This window comes from Herpailurus yagouaroundi, unplaced genomic scaffold (genome assembly GCF_014898765.1).
Source record: "Herpailurus yagouaroundi ecotype Mexico unplaced genomic scaffold, PumYag 28, whole genome shotgun sequence".
Lineage (NCBI taxonomy): Eukaryota > Metazoa > Chordata > Mammalia > Carnivora > Felidae > Herpailurus > Herpailurus yagouaroundi.
Window position 1 is genome coordinate 122,818,314 of NW_024412376.1, and position 21,708 is coordinate 122,840,021.

The 21,708-nt window shown below is 43.0% G+C and overlaps 1 protein-coding gene and 1 pseudogene across 4 annotated transcripts in view; one reads left to right on the plus strand and one right to left on the minus strand.

The window, feature by feature from the left end:
• Window positions 1-17,995, plus strand: part of HOPX (HOP homeobox) — a 31,042-nt gene extending 13,047 nt beyond the window's left edge. For 2 of the 4 annotated variants that reach the window (XM_040482795.1, XM_040482789.1), the window contains exons 2-3: window positions 10,513-10,669; window positions 17,202-17,995. In XM_040482795.1, coding sequence (XP_040338729.1) covers window positions 10,526-10,669; window positions 17,202-17,279 — 222 coding nt within the window. In that variant the 5' untranslated portion in view covers window positions 10,513-10,525 and the 3' untranslated portion in view covers window positions 17,280-17,995. Of the gene's footprint in view, window positions 1-9,820; window positions 9,914-10,010; window positions 10,127-10,512; window positions 10,670-17,201 lie in introns of those variants that run through there. The other 2 variants (XM_040482810.1, XM_040482802.1) reach the window with 2 other exon arrangements.
• Window positions 17,996-20,387: 2,392 nt separating this feature from the next.
• Window positions 20,388-21,497, minus strand: LOC121032492 (40S ribosomal protein S12-like; annotated as a pseudogene).
• Between the last annotated feature and the right edge of the window lie 211 nt (window positions 21,498-21,708).

Here is a 21,708-nt window from a genome sequence, read left to right on the forward strand (position 1 = left end):
AATATGTTGTTATTGCTGTAGCAGGGATGAGATTTCTGTATACAATTCAAAAGATAGGAATCTACTCCATGCTGTTTCAGGCAGTAAGGACCAAAAGATTAGAAGGCTGGAAAGTTATTTTTTTCCAATGTAATGTTTTGGTTTTGAACATGGTCAGTCCTGGTTGTTGAAAATACAAAACAGTGTTTTTCCAACTTATGTCCTAAATCAAGTCATGCCAGATGCCGATTGGTTAAGTTCAGGTCAGCAAATAATGAGCCCTATTAAGTGCCAGATACTCCTAATGAATGCTGGAGAGATATAAATGTTTAAGAGATGACATACCCCCCCCCCCCACAGAAGAGCATATAATTTAGTGGGGAAGACAGGCCCAGGAACAAATTATTTTTTTAAGTTTATTTATTTATTTCGAGAGAGACAGAGCATGTGCACATGGGGAAAGGGCAGAAGAGAGAGAGAAAATCCCAAGCAGGCTCCATGATGTCAGCACACAGCACGATGCAGGACTCAAACTCATGAACTGTGAGATCATGAGGTGAGCGGAAATCAAGAGTCAGACACTTAACTGACTGAGCCACCCAGGCGCCCTCAAATTATTTTAAAATGATTTCAATTTAGTCATTATTCTCTTACGCCAACACAGCCTAGAAAAATCTACCCACCAACTCATAGAGTATTTGTTCCTACTTATATTTAACTCCTCGCTACTCATCTTCTGATCTATTAATGCTTCCTCATTAATAGATGAAAGGATAAATTGAGAAGTGGTGGTGAGATGAGCAAAAAAAAAAAAAAAAAAAAAAAAAAAAAAAAACCAACAACTAAATTCAAATCAACGCACAATGTAGAAGTGCTAATGAGAAAACATGCTTAAGATATGACATCCTCCACCCTTCTATCCCCACCTCGTTAGTTTTGAAAACTTCCATCCAGAAATACATCTTATGATGGAGCAATATAGACAGGTTTTGCTTTGTGTGTGTGTGTGTGTGTGTGTGTGTGTGTGTGTTTAAGGTTCTGATTTCAACCCTTGTGCTTTACCATTCCAGAAAAATTTTTAAAAGAAATTGGCTCAATAGGTTAAGTGTTCAACTTTGGCTCAGTTGTGAGTTCTTACAGTTTGTGAGTTCAAGCCCAGCATTGGGCTGTCAGTGCAGAGCCTGCTTGTGATTTCCTCTCTCTCTCACTCTCTCTGCCTCTCCCCCACTCACTCATGAATGTGCTCTCTCTCTCAAAATAAACTTTAAAAAAATAAAAAGAAATTGCAACTCAGAAAGAGTGAAACTTATAAACTGTTCTTACCAACTTGCCACCCAAGAGACACTCCACTGAACGCCTAGCTCACAGTTATTTAAAGAACAATATCTTCCATAAGCAAGCACTTTATAGTTTAGGAATACTTCCCTACAATAATATCATATGAACTTTTTTTTTTTAATTTTTTTTTTTTTTTTTATTTTTTTGGGACAGAGAGAGACAGAGCATGAACGGGCGAGGGGCAGAGAGAGAGGGAGACACAGAATCGGAAACAGGCTCCAGGCTCTGAGCCATCAGCCCAGAGCCCGACGCGGGGCTCGAACTCACGGACCGCGAGATCATGACCTGAGATCGTGACCTGGCTGAAGTCGGACGCTTAACCGACTGCGCCACCCAGGCGCCCCATTATCATATGAACTTTACAACAAAGCTGTGAGCTAGGTGAAGGTGTGTGTTACTATATCCCTTCTTTACATGAAAGAAATGGAGGCTCGGCAAAGTGATGTTTTGAATGATCAGTGATGTGGAAATGTTGGGGTTCAGAACCGATGGCCAAGAAAGAATTCTTGAGATGTCTTGTGTGCAAAAACACAGTTTTATTAAAGCACAGGGACAGGACCTGTGGGCAGAAAGAGCTGTACTGGGGTTGTGACAAATGATTAATTATATACTTTCAAGTTGGGAGGGGGTTAGGGATAGCATTAGGTCTCTAAGAAATTTTGGAAGCAAGTTTTCCAGGACCTTGAGGGAGTTAGCTGTTGTTAAGAAAAGGTCATTTATTACTGTTTAATAAAACTTTAGTCATGAGGGGCACCTGGGTGGCTCCGTTGGTTGGGTGTCCGACTTCGGCTCAGGTCATGATCTCACAGTGTGGGTTCGAGCCCTGTGTCGGGCTCTGTGCTGATAGCTCAGAGCCTAGACCCTGCTTTGGAGTCTGTGTCTCCCTCTCTCTCTGCTCCTCCCCCACTCATGCTCTGTCTCTCTCTCTCAAAAGTAAATAAAAATAAAAACCTTAGTCATGAGACCCTTCAGATATATATCAGGGGGCCATATGCTTGGAGGATGATTGCTAACATATATTTGGGGGGTAGAGATAAAGGAAGTTTCCAAAGGAATTTTTATATATTAAAGGAGACTTAAAGGATCTTGGAGGTCGGGATAATGTTAAGCTAATATTGCCTTTGGCCCTGAGCAAAGTATTAACATCCAGGCAGCTGAGTTCCTAGAGGAAGGTCACTATGCCAGGTTCAAAGACTTGTCAGTGGGCTGTAAGTAGCAAGGAAATTTAATTTTTTCTTTTGCCTTTGTTTCCCACATCAGTCAGTATTTGGGATTTCTAACTGCTTGTCCTCAGGACTATATTAACTCAAATTTCATTCTGCTCTTAATTCTGCTGGGTTTCCTGGAAGAGAGGGGCTTCTAAGGCAAGAAGAAAGAGAATTAAGAGGAATGCCTGGAAAGTTGTAAGCTGAATTAGCAACTACACAAAGCACACATAAAAGGACACATCAGGGGTGCCTGGGTGGCTCAGTCGGTTGAGCATCCGACTTCAGCTCAGGTCATGGTCTCACAGTTTGTGGTTCGAGCCCTGCATCAAGCTCTGTGCTGACAGCTCGGAGCCTGGAGCCTGCTTTGGGTTCTGTGTCTCCCTCTCTCTCTGTCCCTCCCCTGCTCGTGCTCTGTCTCTCTCTGTCTCTCAAAAACAAATAAAAATGTTAAAAAAAATTTTTAAAAAGCACACATCAGATATACAGAACTTAGAAGAAGGCAGCCCTTCATATTTTTAAGCCTTGGGTTTCCAGCTCCCAAGAGAGATGTAATCCCAGAGCAGGGCTGAAACATCGAAAACCAAACTGATGACCCCTTTGCCTGACAAACCTTGGTGGGGATAAGAGGTACTTGGAATGGTGTGGCCCCTGGCCACTAGCTGGAATGGCAGGAACTCAAGTACAAGTTGGCATCTCAGTCTTCCTGCCTCATTGAGTCAAGAGCAGCATGTTCTGGGAGAACAGCGTGCTTGTCATTGTGAGCTGGCAGGTGGTTCTGCATGTGCCCGAAGCTGTTACCCTGAGTCAAAATTTAAGAGCTCTGATCTTATGGACAAACTTGAACAAATCTCCCCAATTTATCTGCACCTCAAACAATGGAGTCAGAACAAAAGTTGGGGGGGGGGGTGAGTTACCTTGGTGTTAAGTAGACACTAAGGCTTTCCCAGGAGGCACGTGGAGGTCTGCATGAAGGCTGCAGTAGCAGCAAAGGGGATGACGCTGGAGAGACCACAACAGGTCAGCAGTGCCTGTCCCACGCTGGGAAAGACTGGCTGCTGCCAGCTCCAGTTCTTCAGTAAATAACAGACAATGACTCACATTAGAGCTCAATGATGCAAATAGTTGATTCAGTGATATCTTAGAATCTGTGACATCAGTAGAGCATAAGGAGAATATATTTTAAAGGCATAAATCAATCTTGTTACTCACAACCCCACAAACTGCCTTTACTGCTAGAGCCAGAATTAAAAGTAGAATTCTGAGTCTTCCTCCAATGCTGCAGACAAGTTAGTTAACCTTTCTTAGCAGCAAAAGAGGACTAATTCCATTCTGATTACTAGGAGAGGATTGTGAGAGAAACCAAGAGAACAAATTGCTTTTGAACTGGAGCTCAGCATTCCATGCTCATGGTATGGCAGTCCAAACACTTGAGCACATTATTTGGTTTTACAGGTTTATACCTATTTTAAATCCACCCCCTAGTAGTCTTTCTTAACACTTCCTGTCTATCCCTTCATCCTTTCTTCTTCTTCTACTCAGTCATTTAAAATCCATATCTGTTGTTTCCATTCAGACACTTTGATATGCACTTTGGGTGGCGGTGGGGGAGTGGATAATTGATATGGTTAACATGTTTTATTTTGTTTTGTTTTGGTTTGTTTTGTATTAAGTTCAGAATCAAGTCCTGACTTCCAGGAGCTCTGTAGAAGGGAAAATAGGAACATTTCTAGCATAAGACAGACAAAAGATCTACAATAATTGGTTTTCCATACATCTTTTGTATTGTTTTTTGTGACCCATGGAAATAAACTAGTCTGGAGACAGAGTGTAAACTCTCAAAAAATACTTCAAATCTCCTGCTGGGCTGGAACAGGAAATGCTTTTAAACAGTAAACAGTAAACATATGGAACCTTTTAGCCCCAAGAACTATGCAAGATGAAAACATAAATAGCTGTGAGAGGTTTAGATATTACTCATGGATAAAAAGAATACATAACAATTTTGGCAAAAAATAAGTTTGACAGCACACGTATCAATGAGGATGTAGACCAAAGGAAATGCTAGACACTGTTTGTAGGAGCACAATCTTGTTCAACAACTTTGGAAAAGAAGTTGATATCCTGTTGAAAAGTTAAAAGCCACGTATCTTATGACCTGTTTCACTCATGTATACCCTAGAGAAACCTCTTGGATGTGCTTCAGAAGGCATATGAAAAAATGTTCCGAGAGGCAATGTTCATAATATTAAAAAACTGAAAACAATCCAAATATCCACCAGCAGGAAAGGGACTAAATATAGTATATTCACAAGATGGAAACACTACTGAATATGAATGAACTTCTCTACATGCAGAAATATGGATGCATCTTGAAAACATGTTGATGAAAAAAGCAATTCACAGAATAATTATGTATAGTATAGGGGTGCCTAGGTGGCTCAGTGGGTTGAGTGTCTGACTCTTGATTTCGGCTCAGGTCACTATCCAGGATCATGGTATCGAGCCCCACATCAGGCTCCATACTGAGCATGGAGCCTGCTTAAGACTCTCTCTCCCTCTCTCTCTCTCTCTTCCTCCTTCCCTCCTTCTCTCTCTCTCCTTGCCTCTCTCCCCCACTTGCTCTCTCTCTCTAAAAAAATTTTAAAAAATAATATATATAGTTATATAATATAAAATATACTATATTTTATATTATATACATACTATAAAATATACTATATTTTATATTATATATACTATATACTGTATTACATACAGTATATAGTATATATATACACTATATACTATATTACATATAGTATATATACACTATATAAAAAATATATGGTATATATAAAATATAGTATATATAAAAAATATATATAGTATAGTTTATACTACTTTTATACAACTCAAAAATATACAAAGCTAAAACAAATATGTTCTTTTAGGGATCCATACATAAGTGATAGAATCTAGTTTAAAAGTTAGAGGAATGATTAATACAAAAATCAGAATTTTGATTTCCTCCAGGGGCAAATAAGCCAGAGGGTGGGATTGGGAAGGCAATGCAAGTAGCTTCCATAGTCTTGGTAATGATTTAATTCTTAAATTGAGCAGGGTTCATTAGGGTTAATTTATGCTTCATAACTCAAATGTATATTACAAATACCCTTTTGATACCTAAATGATCTTTGAGTGGAAAATAAAAGTGTACACTTCCCTAATCTTCTGGGTAGACTTGATGGAAAACTTCCATCTTTTCCCTGAAAATGTAATTTGGTACCAATACAGATAAAACTCTGGGCAAGATGGATCATTAGTCTGATCAGGGATGTCTTTTTAAGAAAAAAAAAGTTTCTAATTTCAACATACTAAATGCTTATTATAGAAAATGGGGAAAACCAGAGAAACATAAAGAAAAAAAGGTATAGCATCTGTAGACCCACAATCTAGGTATAATCACTTTTAACGTTTTGTTATATTTTCCTCTAGTTTTTTTAAATATGTAAAACTAGAATTGATATAGCACTTAAAAATATATATTTTCCTATTTCTATTTGGAATCCTGTTTCCCTGAACACAGTAGTGATGCTTTGTGTATACAAATATACATTTGGTGTATTTGTAGTCTAATGTTCGGTTTTAAGTTCTAGTACACAATTCATCCATATAAATGATAACTTAATTTTAGCATTTTTCTGATTGGAAACTTTAAGAAATTAGAGAAGGATAATCATTTGTCAAGTTTTCCCAGTCCTTTCCACTATAATTTTTAACTTCTAAATCAATTACAGATATTTATATGAAAAGACGGAAGGAATCTTTCTTTCGATGATCTGTTGTCTTAGACTCTGATTTCAATGTAAAAATACGTTTTTCTGAAATATTTTTAAAATGGTTTTATATTATTTCTAAAGTTTTGAAAGCAGGGAAAAATTTCTCATGATAATTCATAATTTGAAAGGCATTTTCCCCTTTCCTGACCATACGCACAAAAGATTAATAGCATGGTGTCTAAATGTTTTTTTCCCAAGGTATATATTTTTTATTTTTAAAACTTTATTCCTTTAAAACTACCTCAACCTACACTCAAGTGTTGAGATGATTGACAGCATCAGAGGTAGAAGGTATTTTAATGCATTTTTACAGCTATAAAGTATAAGAAGTTCTAAACACTTATCATTGATTTTAATGATGAAATTGTGAAATCTTATAGGAGCTGAAATACTCTTTATATCTCTCCCACCCTGGATTCCTAAAATTGTTCTGATTCAGAAGGACTGTGGTGACACTGGACATTTAAAAAAAAATTTTTTTTTAATATTTATTATTTCTGAGACAGAGAGAGACAGAGCATGAGTGGGGGAGGGGCAGGGAGAGAGGGAGACACAGAATCTGAAACAGTCTCCAGGTTCCGAGCTGTCAGCACAGAGCCCAATGTGGGGCTCGAACTCACAAACCATGAGCTCATAACCTGAGCAGAAGTCAGTTGCTCAACCGACTGTGCCACCCAGGCGCCCCATGACCCTGGACATTTTTACAGGTGACTCTGAGTCCCCACCAGACATGAGCACTACTGCTCCATGCTTAAGGACATTAATCAAACAAAAAACAAAAACAAATACTCAAACTAAAATTCTCTTTTGAAAGCAGCCCTCATGTTAGCCTGGGAGGCAGATCAATATTCCACTCCTATCTGTCAACTTCTGGGAGACACTGACAGCTTGGATGATGTCCCTTGCACCCTGTCCAGAGTAGTTCTGTAACTGATGAATACGGGAGACTCTAACCCCATCCAAAGACCCTCCAATTCTCTTGTGGATAGAGGAGCACATTATTTTTCTCACTTACGAAAATACTAAATGCTTCAAGAGCCCATTGCTTCCTGAAAGTCCACAGTGAATATAAAGGGGATTTGGGCTAAAGAAAATTGGGAGATGGCCCTAAAAAATGATTCAACGGCTTTTTTTCTCTTTTGGCCAGCTCACCATGGGACTGTTTCTGAGGAGTATCTACCACTGATAACCATTTGGTTTGATATTAATGGCTTTACAAAGAGACCAGATGGCTGGGAGAGGGAGAAAATGGTAAATATGAGCCCACAGCAATGTCAGAAGGTTACCAGTTTGTAGCACTCTCTGTGAGCTAGTTCATATAATAAATACCTTTAAAATAAATAACTACAGGCTTAGGGGACAAGGGTAAAACTGTCTAACCAGGTGTTGGAATTCATTTAGGAAAGAGCCAGCAGTTTTCATTTAACCTCTTGAAAAGATTTATGCATGGCCTTTCCAACCACAAAAGAAAACACAACCACAGGACAAATTACTCTTGGATGTTTCAGAAGATAGAACTATAACCACAGCAACAATAGAACTTATGCAGAGATTAAAGTTTAAGAAGCTTTAAAATATTTTTAGTTCTTTTCATCTGCAAGTGTTTAGACTACCTTCAGAGAAGCTTTTCAACAGTTTCCTCACTGGAAAGAGTTGAGAAGTTTTATAAAGCCAAGGTTACTGGGGTGATTTGGTTTTTAAATTTCCTTTAAAAGAGAGGGAGAGAAGAAACCAGTACCGGCTGCAAACACTTGTCCACCAAAGAGGACTGAGATAACAGAAACTGAGTTTTGTGGAGAAACAGTAGATAGATCTGACTATAGAGGTCAGATCTTTCGTCCTCATTTCTAGAAATCAAGCTTGTTTGTTTGGTGTACCTTGGAGAAATACGTACTTTCAAACGGACTGCCCACGAGTCTCCTTAGCAGCCGAGCAAGTCCAGTGGCCCTCAGCCAAGTAACCCAAGGAGTACTTCAAAGTCAACCGGAAGCTACCCATGAAACCTCATACAAAGTCCTGTAATAGGAAGTCACAAAAATATAAGAGAAAATGCACCTGCTTAAATGTAAGGACAGTAGCAGCCCTTGAGTTATCTAATAGCAAATGTGTAACAGAGAGAAAGAAGTACATGCAGAACAGTCCTTGAACCTGAGTCCAGTTTAGAAATCCATACCTTTGGTTAATACTTCTGAAGGACTGAGGATCCTACAAAGAAGCAAAAATTTCACGGAGAAGAGGCAGTATCATTGTGTCAATGGAATTAGCTGGAAACTTTCTGGGGTAAGAAATCAGAGGCTGTCATTTCCCCTCTCCTGTGTTCTTTTAGGCAAAATGAACAGTGGTGAGTGGTTCCAGTGGGCAGTTTTGGCTGGAACTGGTATTCTAGAAGACAGTCAATGCTCATTCAAAAGCCCCTGCCTTTAAACTGTTGCCCTCCTGATTTTTTCTGCCAAACTAAAGATATAATGGGCTGCTGAGAAGGGTCTCGCAGAGCACAGGACTGACACTGAAGCTAAGGCTTTTCAAACTCCAGGGTGCTGGTCACTCACTGGGCAACGCTGGGAGAGTGAGTCTTCCTGTGCCTCAGTCTCCCTGTGCCAACATCCTGGGCTGTTCCAGGAGAGGACCAGAGAAGTTAATCTCCAAGGTTCTCTCCAGTACTGAACTTCTGGGTCAAAGAAAAGGGGAGATAGGTGCCAACAGGAGAGGAGGCATGTCTGACCTGGCTTAAGCCTGTGAGCACTGTGACGGGAGCCATTGGTACAGATTTTTCAATGGGAGGGCACATAACACCCTAAAAACAGCAAGATTTCACTGTAATAGGACAAGTGCCTTGAGCCCAAGACTCTCTTACAGTAGAATGGCTTCTTGTCCTACCTGAAAGCCTCTTCAAGTGGCCCAGAGGAGAGGTAAAGACATTTATTAGGGAGCACAAGCTGCAGGTCACAGTAGAGAAGGTTGTAACAGCATCAGGTACACTATGCAGGTAGATCAGTGAAGTGTGGCTCCTCTCCAGGCACCAACCACATCAAAACCTACTCAGGATTATGCTGGATGATTTTGCAATTGTTTGTTTAAACAACAAACCAACGTGATTCCCACACTTGTGCATGTCTTTTACTGTCAGCAAAGTCAAGTCCTGACCTGTTTGCACCAAACCCTCAGTCAAGGTCTTCAAGACTGTAACTTCCTACACCTCCCTACATCTTAAATTGTGAGAGGCGGGAGGAGGGGTGCACATCTGCCTTGTTTGTTTGTTTGGTTTTGTTTCGTTTTGCCCCAGCTCAGAGGCCATTTAAGTATGGAAAGGGTGCAGCAGGAAGTCGTGGTACCCAGAATTTCCTAAAGCGATGTTTGGCTCTGAAGTAAGGAAAATACGAGAGACTTTGAAGTTGGTAATGAAGCGGGCTCTCGACCACGTACGCCCTGCTACAATGTCCAGACAGCGCTAGGCAGTGAACCGCGCGTTGAGGGGAGGCTGTGGATTCTCGGCTTTAGTTAGAAAAACGGGGGTGGAGGGGTGGGAGGGATGGCGAAGCAGGCTGCAGACTGACTCACACAAGCCCTCAGGTGAGCATTTCTCCTGATGTTCTCAGCTACCGGCCTTGAGAACTCCAGGAGGGAACGACGTGAGAGCGGGAGATGAAAAGTGCGGCTCCAGGCGCCCCCCCCCCCCCCTTTAAGAAGTAACTGCTGTCCGGGTCATTTCTTTGTAGTAGGGGTGGGGTGTGCAGCCCTCCTAGGCTAAACCACGTTAGAGACAGAACGACGCGTTCCGGTGAGGTGTGTCCCCACCCCCGCGATCTGTCAGGGCTGTCCCTTTGAAGGCGATTTTCAAAATCGCCGCCGAGCCTCCTCCGCTCGTTCCTGGGAGCCTCCGGGCCAGGAGGGCGCGTCATCGTCCTCCGCCTCCCCGGCCCCGGGCCCCGCGGAAAGTTGCCGTGAGAACCGCCGGGCAGGCCCGGAGGCCGGAGGACGCGCGGCTCTGCGGTGGGACCCTTCGGCGCGCCCGGCCAGGAGCCCGGGGACCCGCGCGACCGTGCGCCCGCGGAAGGGGACAGCCCCGCGCGCAGAGGTGCCGAGCCGGCCGCGCCCGGGATCTCCGTCCCTCCGCACTACCCGTCCGCCCGCGGCCTCGCTCACCGCCGCCGCTCCTTCCCTCCCCGCAGGCGCGCCGAGACCATGTCGGCGGAGACCGCGAGCGGCCCCACCGAGGACCAGGTGGAGATCCTGGAGTACAACTTCAACAAGGTCAACAAGCACCCGGACCCAACCACGCTGTGCCTCATCGCGGCCGAGGCCGGCCTTTCCGAGGAGGAGACCCAGGTGAGCCCCGCACGCGCCCCGACCCCCTGCCCGCCGCGGCCGTCTCGCGAATGCGGGGTCCCCCTCGCGCTCCACTCCCACCTCGCCGCCCTTCCCCTATCTTCCGTCGCTTCTGCCGGCACCCCGGGAGTTCAAACCCCGCTGCGCTCCACCGCCGCATCCCAGCTTCCCGGCTCCGGGGGCGCCCCGTCTGCCCCCCAGTCCCAGCTCCCCCAGGAACCATTCAGAAACCTCACGATCACCCTTCCTTCATCCGTGCGTTTCCACTCTCCCCACAGCCCGGGAGAAACGCGCTCTTCTCTCGCCAGGTTAGGAGCTGCGTCCCTGGTCCACTCTCACCGCCCCCCCCCCCCCCAACCCGGCACCGCCACTCAACTTCTCCCCTGGGCTGTGGGCGCAACTTTCGGAAGAGGTGCCTGCTTGCGCTCTCTGAGCCCAGCGCCCTCAAATGTATTCTCAGCCAGAGTCTCAAAGCTGGAAGGGACCTTAAACGATCAGCTATAAACTCCGTCCTGGCTTTGGCAACCCAGGAAACTAAGGTCAAGAGGGAGAGAACCGCCAGGATGGCAAGGGTCTTTAAGCTTGCTCTTTCTACCCGGTCACATTGCAGCTTCCCCTTAGCTGCAGAGCTAACATTGCATATATCGAGGGAGATTTCACATTTTAAAAAATTCCAGTCTTTTTTCTGGAGTTTTCCAAGAAGGTAAGCATCTGACATCACGAGTGAAGGGATGCATTAGATTGATGCATTAGATTGATGTATCTATTTTTAAAAGCACCTGTGTTATTGGGAAATTTGTTTAGGGTAGATGGTGAATGCAATAATGCCCATGATTATTAACCTTCAGGTGCAATGTTGACCCCTTCAGCTGCTTGTTTTTTAAAACCCTGTCCAGAGTTTATCTGATTTCTATTTTCCCTTTGGTCATGGAAAGACAATTAGTTATGCATGAAGATACTATTACTTGGAACCACTCTAGCATCTCTCCCACAGGAGCCCAAAGCACTTCCACACTCCTAGTCTCAACTCTAGAGACATTCTCATTCTTCCCATTTTATAGATTAGAGCATCAAGCACTTTGACCTCTCCTCATATCGAACCATACTTAGGTGAGGCTTTAAAGCTTGTAAAGGGTGCTTCAGTGTATCGTCAAACCAAGACCCTGGACCCCAAGTCTAAAATGACTTTTACTAATTAAGCCAGATGCACTTTGGAGAAATTGCCCATAGAAAATCCGGCTGTTCCTAGGTCAGATAGAAAGTCAAGTGTATCTGTTTTTAGCAAAGGGAATAGCTGTCTGACTAACCAGAACTTAATGGAAGATGACTTACTGTAACCCAAGTCTAACAGTTCATGTTTCTTGGAACCCCCTGAGGAGGCAGCCTGCTGAAGCTTTATCATTTAAAATCCCACACTATATGTAGAAAAGAAGAGTGATCACAGAGATAAGAACTCATCTATTAAAAAGAAGTCTGCGGATTTATTGTGGGCACTGTACCAACTAGGGGTCTGAGCTCTTCTCAGCCTCTAATTCCACCACAGATCACCCTTACCTGTAAGGCAGAATAATTATGTTGCCCTTTGTGATGACTGATACTTGCCAGGTATTGTTCCAGTCACCCTCCAAGTATTAAATCACTTGTCACAACAGTGCTATATGGTAGGTAGTATTAGCTCAGTTGGACAGATAAGAGAACCAGGGCACAGAAAGGTTAAGAAACTGGCCCAAGGCCACAACTAGGAAGTAACTACAATTTGAACCATGGCAGTCTGAGTCACAATCCAGACTCCTGACTACCTTGTTGTCTTGAGAGAGAGAGAGAGAGAGAGAGAGAGAGAGAGGAGAACCAACTTGGAGAGGGAGGGGAGGACTGAAAATTCAATTTACATTGTATTTCTTGCCAGGGGGATGGGGTGGGGTGTGGGAAACCATACATTACACCACAGTCATCCTGGCTATGTTCAATCTTTTCTTGAGATTCACCTTATATGAAAGAACTGAAATGAAATTAGGCGAGGGGCAGGAAGAAAGGGCACCTGATTCTTTCTGTGATTGAGGTCAATTCAGACTTGTGATGGAAGGTTCACCTGCCCCCTTGGGCAGCTTTTCTCCGTTGCCTCTCTTCTGCCCTCCTCAGATGAGCAAATGGTAGATGCAACCCTGAAATGAATGGGTGTGAGGTGAGTCACCTCAGAGCAGGGCCTCTGGCTTCCTTTTCTTGCCATGGGGCCACCACCTTCTTCCTCCCTGAGGCTGCCACAGTTCTGCTTGCCCCACCCCCACCCCCCCCAACAGCCTTCCTGTGTAGATGCACAAAGCATCTGAGACCCCAGAGCTCAGAGGGAGATAAAATTTAGCAAGTTCAGAGGAAGAGTCTTCCTCGGGGTGTCTGCCCTCTGTCACTCCTTCCTTGGTTGGGTCTCATTTTCCAACTTCCCATCCTTTCCACCCAAACTCTTTCCCAGCTCACCCCACCCCCGTGTGCACTGGTTGGTAAGAATGGTTTCTTCTTTAATCTTCTCAAACAACACTTATACTTTGAAAAGTGTCTTCTGGAGATATAGTGCCGAATGGTGAACTTCCAGGTGTATATAAAATTATTTTTATTTCTGGAAGGTTTTGCAGGGACTCTTTAAATAACTCCATGAAGGCCAGGGTCTACTGGGCTTACATATAAGCTATGTCTGGTATCAGCACATCCCCTATTTCTATTCTTTATCTGTATTGCCCCTTTCCACAGGGAAAGATCACCAAAGCCAAAATAGTATTTATTTCTCATGCCTGATCCCTCACCCCTAACACCACCCACCTCAAGAATTGGAATCATATTCTTCAATTTCATAGAACAAGTACTACTTTAATAGAAGACAAAGAAGCATGAGATGCTTCTGTGAGATAGTTAAGTAAAGCTGATTCACATTGCTAACACTTTGGCAGGGGCAAGAGGGACTAGAAGTTTGAACCATTCTCTGGGTGCTCTGATGACCTCTGTATGACTGTCCATCCTAGGACAATGTTCTCTGCTATGGGGAGATACCTGTAGGAATGGAGAGTGAGGTGAATGGTGCTCTGATGTTTAACTTTTTAAGTTGCATTTGCTGGGATCCTAGGATCGGTTTTTCTCATGACAGTAAAAAGATATCTCCTACATTTAAATTAGATAAACCTTACAGAATCCTAACCCCTGTGCCTCTATTATTTTTAAGTTAGTGTGAGAAGGGGCTGGGAAAGCTCTTCTATCAGTCCCGTGGGAGGTCGGGAAGATCTGCCATTTTCTATTATCACTGATTCAAGCTAGTGTAGTTGGCGTTGGTTCTTAGAGAGGTTTCCAGTATTTTTTATCTCCTCTTAATGCCCTGGGACTATTCCCAGAACTCAGTGGTTTTATTTGTTGGCCATTTTATCAGTGGAATAAAAACCTCTAAAGGTCTCCCCGTGAAAAGAAGAAAATGTTAGTTACTAGAGAAAAGGACAGGAACAATATTATTTTGCCTCAACCCCTCCCAATCACAGTGTCTAATTATCATCTCTTCACTCAGAGTAAATAAATCTCCATCAATGGGGTGAGGTAATGAGGGCATTCATTTATAAGCCAGTGAGGGATGAATGTCTTTCCCAGGGGATGACTGAAACAAGGAAGGGAAGGATAAAGCCAGGTGGAAAATTAGTATTGATGCGAGTGAGATGTGATAAGGTTCAGCTCTTAAGGGGAAAAGAAGCAAGCAAGGTGTTTAGTGGTTTTTGTTGGAGAGCAGCTGGCTTGCTAAATTATAATAAACATACTTGATTTAAAATATAAAATCTTTAGAAAAGCGTTGAGCTTTTCTTGAACCTCGTCCCATCCCCCAACACTAGGGTTCACTTTGTTAGGCATTTGGATGCCAACTCTACAATTGACAAATGTGGTCCTTGCTGAAGTTATTTTTGGTAACTGTACATTAATATTCATTACTAGTAGAAAGGTATGGGTGGCTCTTCTGAATAAGGCCAGCTCAATCATTTTGTCTTAAATGAATCCTGATAGAAAATGAAACTTTCCTCCTCCAAGTTTTAATTAGTCAGTCTTGAAAACGTGGCCATTTATTCAGCCCTAGTAACTGGAAATCCTATTGAATCAGACCTTGTCGCCTCCAAACCCCCACAGAGCTACCTCATTAGTGAAACTAGAGCCGTGCTGCTCCCACATCAGATTCCAGAGTTAACTAAACACACGCAGATTACAGAAGAAAATGCACCTACCATTAGCAATAGAACTTTGGTTAAAGCCACCAAAGTTACATGAGTTCTCTTCTCCCTAAAGTTAGTGATCTCCAGGAACAGAAAATGGCACCTGGAGAGCAACCTTCAAAGAGAAGTCTCCCCTACAGGTAGTCTGCTGCCCCTGGTTTTAGATTACTTTTCCCTGCTGCCACCCCACAGTACAAAGTATAAGACAACTGGTCTTGATAGCCTTGTAAGGCATTTTAGTGTGTAAACTCTGTTGTACAATTAGGGCAAGTTATAAGTATGGTCCCATGCTCTTCAGCCAGCTTAGCTTTAGTGCAGAGCCCTAAATGGTTCTGTGGCCCCACTCCCTCTAGCTCTACAGGCCTTGACACCTAGAAGCACTCCTTCCCCAGTGTTTCTCACCCTTTCTTCTGATCTTGGGCTTATGCTGAACTGCCTTTCAGTTCCCTAGATCTCTGCGGAGATGAGACCTTCCCCAGCATGACCCTAGAGCCCACCCTATTTGTCCTGAGGATGAATCTGCATCTGGCCATACTAAGTCTGAGCCCTCTGGATATTTCTTACCATACCATCTCCATCAGCACAGCACAGGTCTGGTGTCCATCCTATAGCTGTGTTCTTTCTGATTCTTTTCTGTGCCTTCATGTGCTTACCTCTAGAATAGGTGAATTTAAAAAACCCCAGAAGGGACAGTAAAGACCCTCTAAGCTTACCTCTCGAGTTGAACTGACTGGCACTGTTTTTAAGGAGCTTCCTCAAGTTCTCATAGCCAGTTGATCACTATAGAGCTTCCTATTGGTAGGACTCGGGACTACAGAGCCCCCAGTGGTCACCTACCCAAGCAACTTGCCTGTTTATACCAGCGTGACATGAAAATATCATCATTCTCAATGTATGCCATGATGTGTGAAAGGCTGGGAAACAGAAGAATAAAGCCTGGTGGTCTGACTTCCCACAGGGCCCTCTGATTCATCCTCTCCCATGAGGATCAGTACATGCTGCTTGTTTCCTCACTAGTTCCTCTTCAACGTTGTTTTTCAGAAATCCCAGTTTCCTCCTGGACAACCTGATCCATACCCTAGCCTATTCCCAACTCTTATCTCCTCTTATCTCCTTTTCTTCTCTTTGCAGAACCCTCCACCCCTCAGTAGCATAATAAAAGGCAGCCCCACAACATAAAAAAGTGTTTTAGGGGCACCTGGGTGGTTCAGTCGGTTAAACGTCCGACTTTGGCTTAGGTCATGATCTCACGGTTTGTGAGTTTGAGCCCCGCATCGGGCTCTGTGCTGATAGCTCAGAGCCTGGAGCTTGCTTCAGATTCTGTGTCTCCCTCTCTGTCTGTCTCTCCCCTACTCACACTCTGTCTCTGTCTCTCAAAAAATAAACATTAAAAAAACTTATTTAAGTGTTTTAGCCCTCACAGGGTATCATGTCTAGAAGCATCCCATCTGGGGCCTTCCCTAAATCCATGGTCTCTTGTGTGAGATGAGAGTATCTGGGTCACACAGAGCTAGAAGATTCTGAGTAAGCTGGGAGGGCCCACTCTACTCTCACTGCTCAGCAGCCCTGCAGCAGGAAAGTTTGGGCTAATCTATTCCATGGATCCCCAAGAAGTGCCCTGAGGTTGCCCAGTACTCTGCTTTCCATTCATTTTATTTAACAAGTACTTACTAAGCACCTCTAATGACCAGGGTCCTTGATGAGATCACCACACATGGCTGAGATATAGTGGCTATAGAGATTTATCTGGGGCATCAAGGAGATGCTTCAATTTCTTTCTTTCATTCAAGAAACACTAATTAATCTCTGTTAAGCCCTTGTGCTAAGGGCCTAAGTATGCAATCAATGATGATAAGATGAATACAGTCTCTGCTTTCATGGATCTTCTAGAAGGAAATGTAGACTGCAAACAAGTGAATAAACATAGTAATTCCAGATATTAAAAATTCTGTGAAGGTAACAAAGTATTAAAATAGAGAATAAGGAGATGAGTGGAGAACCCATTTTAGATCAGGTGGTTAGGGAAGCCTTTGTCGAGCAGGTTCTATTTAAATAGAGACCTGAGGATGAGAGGGAGATCATCAGGTAAAGCATGAAGATAGAACATGCTAAGCATAGGAAATAGCATGTGCAAAGGTCCCAAAGCAGGGAAGACAAGTATCACAATGAGAAAAACCATTCCCATGGACACATTCCTTGCTCCTCCTTTCCAGCTAGACCACAGAGGCTACCTTGTAGAAAGGGAAGGGATGTTTCACTTGTTTAGTATGTGACAAGTAATTTTATACATTTCCCTCCTCCAGAAATGGTTTAAGCAGCGCCTGGCTCAGTGGCGGCGGTCGGAAGGCCTACCCTCAGAGTGCAGATCCGTGACAGACTAAGGAGATGGTGGGCACCAGCAGCTTCCCTCCATGAAGACCATCCGCTGTTTCTCTCCTCAGCTTAACCAACCTTTTTTGGTTTTTCAGTGTAGTGCTGTGTGTTCCATTGTTAGCTGTCCTGCTATTTAACACAATGTTGTATTTTTTAAATGTACATAACTAGAAATGAAAATGACAATAGGAAGCTATATGTAGCTTCTGTGTAAAGAAGTGTCTTGGCTGGAAAGTGGTGGGGCTTGCATTTCCCTTTGGGTCTTGATGATAGATGGTGTGAAAATCATCTGGTTTGCTTCTGACCATCACCTCCCAGTACCAATTTATTTTTGCCATCCATTTCAGAGTAGGCAAGGCCTCTGTTGAAAAGATAACATGACCAAGGAGGGGGAGCATTTCCTTCCAATTCTACTTTCCTAAGTGGTTTTCCTTATGTTGCATTTAATACATTGAAATTAAGTGAGAATACAGAGGGAGATTTGAGTCATTTGGATTTCATAAAGCACTTCCTTGGATTATAGCTGCATTAACTTGGAAAGAACCCAGTTAGGCTGGAAGACAGAAACTCCACCTGGCAGAAGATCAAGTAAGAAAAAAATCCACAAAAGTCTTGAATTTACCTTATTTAAATGCATTTGTTAAATGTATTTTACTAAACAAAATGAACTGCTTTTTGTCTCTGAAATGATATTCTAAATAAAAGCCTTTTTGTTGAAAATGCATTGAGTCCTCTCCAGATTTTTAACCAAATAAGCATATCAAAGAGAAACAGAATAGCTCCAACACAGGAGCAGACTGACAAAAGAGCTGTCATTTTCTAAGTCCTTGCTACTCAAAGTGTGGTCCAGGCTTGGCATCATCAGCATTAGCTGCAAGCTTCTGAGAAATGCAGAATCTCAGACTTCAATCCAGACCTACTGAATCTGGACCCGCATTTTTAACAAGGTCCCCAAGTGGTGTATATGCACATGTGAGGGTGAGCAGCACATTCTCTCAGGCAATTTGTGTCCATTTTCTATTACAGCACATTAAATACCTAAATAGTCTATCAGTTAAGAGTGTATTTGATTACATGGACCAGTAACTCAATTACGACGTATTAACCAAATAGGCTTTTTTATTTAATTGATTACATGATTGTTTTTATATGGGATAGCAGCAGGTAAGTGACTCCCTGATGTTGTCAAGGACCTATGGTCATTCTTTCTTCCTACTTTGTCATCTTTAACATGTAGCTTTTGTGTTCATGGATACCAGGTGGATGGTTGGCCATTGAGTCTGCATTTCAAACAAAAAAAAAAAAGAGGGGGAGGGGCAAATGCCAGCTAAGTCTCTGCCCTTTACAAAAGGTTTCTTGGAGGCCCCCACTTAGCAACTTTCACCTACATCTCATTGGCCAGAATTGAGTCACATGGCCATGCCTAAATGCAAGGGAGGCTAGGAAAGTGAACATTTTTAACTGGGCATATTGCTGCCTTGAACAAAACAGGGTTCTGTTGGTTAGAAAGAAGAAGAGGGTAGATATTGGAAAGACCACTAGCAGGGTCGGCCAACCCAACCTGGAGTGACAGTAGTCTACACTTCTGAACTCTTACCCACAATGCAGGCACAATTTTTTTCGATCTTTAAAATAAAGAGCCCATGGCACAAAAACAGACACATAGACCAATGGAATAGAATAGAAACCCCAGAACTAGACCCACAAACGTATGGCCAACTCATCTTTGACAAAGCAGGAAAGAACATCCAATGGAAAAAAGACAGTCTCTTTAACAAATGGTGCTGGGAGAACTGGACAGCAACATGCAGAAGGTTGAAACTAGACCACTTTCTCACACCATTCACAAAAATAAACTCAAAATGGATAAAGGACCTTAATGTGAGACAGGAAACCATCAAAACCCTAGAGGAGAAAGCAGGAAAAGACCTCTCTGACCTCAGCTGTAGCAATCTCTTACTCGACACATCCCCAAAGGCAAGGGAATTAAAAGCAAAAGTGAATTACTGGGACCTTATGAAGATAAAAAGCTTCTGCACAGCAAAGGAAACAACCAACAAAACTAAAAGGCAACCAACGGAATGGGAAAAGATCTTTGCAAATGACATATCGGACAAAGGGCTAGTCTCCAAAGTCTATAAAGAGCTCACCAAACTCCACACCCGAAAAGCAAATAACCCAGTGAAGAAATGGGCAGAAAACATGAATAGACACTTCTCTAAAGAAGACATCCGGATGGCCAACAGGCACATGAAAAGATGTTCAGCGTCGCTCCTTATCAGGGAAATACAAACCAAAACCACACTCAGGTATCACCTCACGCCAGTCAGAGTGGCCAAAATGAACAAATCAGGAGACTATAGATGCTGGAGAGGATGTGGAGAAACGGGAACCCTCTTGCACTGTTGGTGGGAATGCAAATTGGTGCAGCCGCTCTGGAAAGCAGTGTGGAGGTTCCTCAGAAAATTAAAAATAGACCTACCCTATGACCCAGCAATAGCACTGCTAGGAATTTATCCAAGGGACACAGGAGTACTGATGCATAGGGGCACTTGTACCCCAATGTTCATAGCAGCACTCTCAACAATAGCCAAATTATGGAAAGAGCCTAAATGTCCATCAACTGATGAATGGATAAAGAAATTGTGGTTTATATACACTATGGAATACTACGTGGCAATGAGAAAAAATGAAATATGGCCTTTTGTAGCAACGTGGATGGAACTGGAGAGTGTGATGCTAAGTGAAATAAGCCATACAGAGAAAGACAGATACCATATGGTTTCACTCTTATGTGGATCCTGAGAAACTTAACAGGAACCCATGGGGGAGGGGAAGGAAAAAAAAAAAAAAGAGGTTAGAGTGGGAGAGAGCCAAAGCATAAGAGACTGTTGAGAACTGAGAGCAAACTGAGGGTTGATGGGGGGTGGGAGGGAGGAGAGGGTGGGTGATGGGTATTGAGGAGGGCACCTTTTGGGATGAGCACTGGGTGTTGTATGGAAACCAATTTGACAATAAATTTCATATATAAAAAAAATAAAATAAAATAAAATAAAATAAAATAAAATAAAATAAAATAAAATAAAGAGCCCAGAATAAGAAACACTAACAGTCATTCAATATACAAATGTTTACAAGATCCCATTAAACGTCCTTGGCAAGCTTCCTCTCCCTTTACCTTAAGACATTTCTTCTGTAAACAACACACAGCAACCCAGGGTCTGAAAGAATAGCCTCATCTGGCATGTTCCCCTGCAACCTAATTAGTGGTGCCCTCAGCATCTCTCAGCACCAGGGCTGGATGCTGACATCACTTTCTGGAAAGAATAAAAGGAGAAGGTGGAGATGAGGCAAGGATGTGTGCACATAATAAATACCTGCATAGAGAGAACTTTCTTTACTTTCACAGACAGTGGCTAACAGGAAAAAAAAGACTCTGGGCAAAGCAGATGCAGAGCATAGTGATTTACCCATGTCAGGTCCCGAAAGAGACACTAAACCATGTCTAAGACCCACGTCAGAAGTCTTTCTAGCACACCAGAGACATGATTCAAGAACAATGCACCCAAGACAAGAGGTGTTAACCAGTTGGGCAGAGAGTATACCTTGGCACCAAGAAGCACCATTTGTGACAGAAGGATCACTTCCTGTGTTCACCAGGCCCAAGAGTCAAGAATGGCACATGCTGGGAGAAAATGAAATTCTGTGTCCTTTTAATTAATTAACTAGTTTGTTTAAACAAGTGCCAAGTTTTTTATTTACTCATTTCTTGCATTTGAAGTGCTCCTTAATGGTATCCTTGGCTTGAGAGTCTTTGCCGTAGTCCTGAGCTACCACACAACTGCAACCAACTGTTTTCTGGTTTTCCCTCTCCAACAGTTTTATAGAGGCCTACCCATTCCCTTAGTTTTGTGTTGTCATCAACCTTAATTAGGTGGATTTGGTGTTCAGCACAAAGGGCCTCCACCAACTTGACATACATTGGCTCATCACAGTCGGATGCAAGCACACCAGATGGGCTTGGTGCTTGTCTAAGGCTTCGGCAGCTTGGGAATTCCCTGTGCTAGGCCATCATAGATGAGGCCAGTCTTCAGCACTTCTGGTAAAGCAGTATCAACCTCTATTATACCACCAGCTGCAATGCCTTCCTTGCCCCTGGTGGTGGGGAAGAGGTAGAGGTGAATCTTGAATGTACTAGAGCCTCTGCTTTGGAGGCTCAGCAGTGACAGGGAAAGTCAGTGCCCTTTTAAATACAGATTTGTTAATAATACTAACCTTCCTGAGTTTACTCTTTCAACTGTAATACAAGGATGGAAATACTCTGCTTCAAAAAAAGCATTTTGTAAATAGTAATAATAATTACTATTGCTATAAAGTGCTAACAAGAATGGGGCAAGGATCATTTTGATGCCTGAGAGAAGTCTTAATGAGAACCCA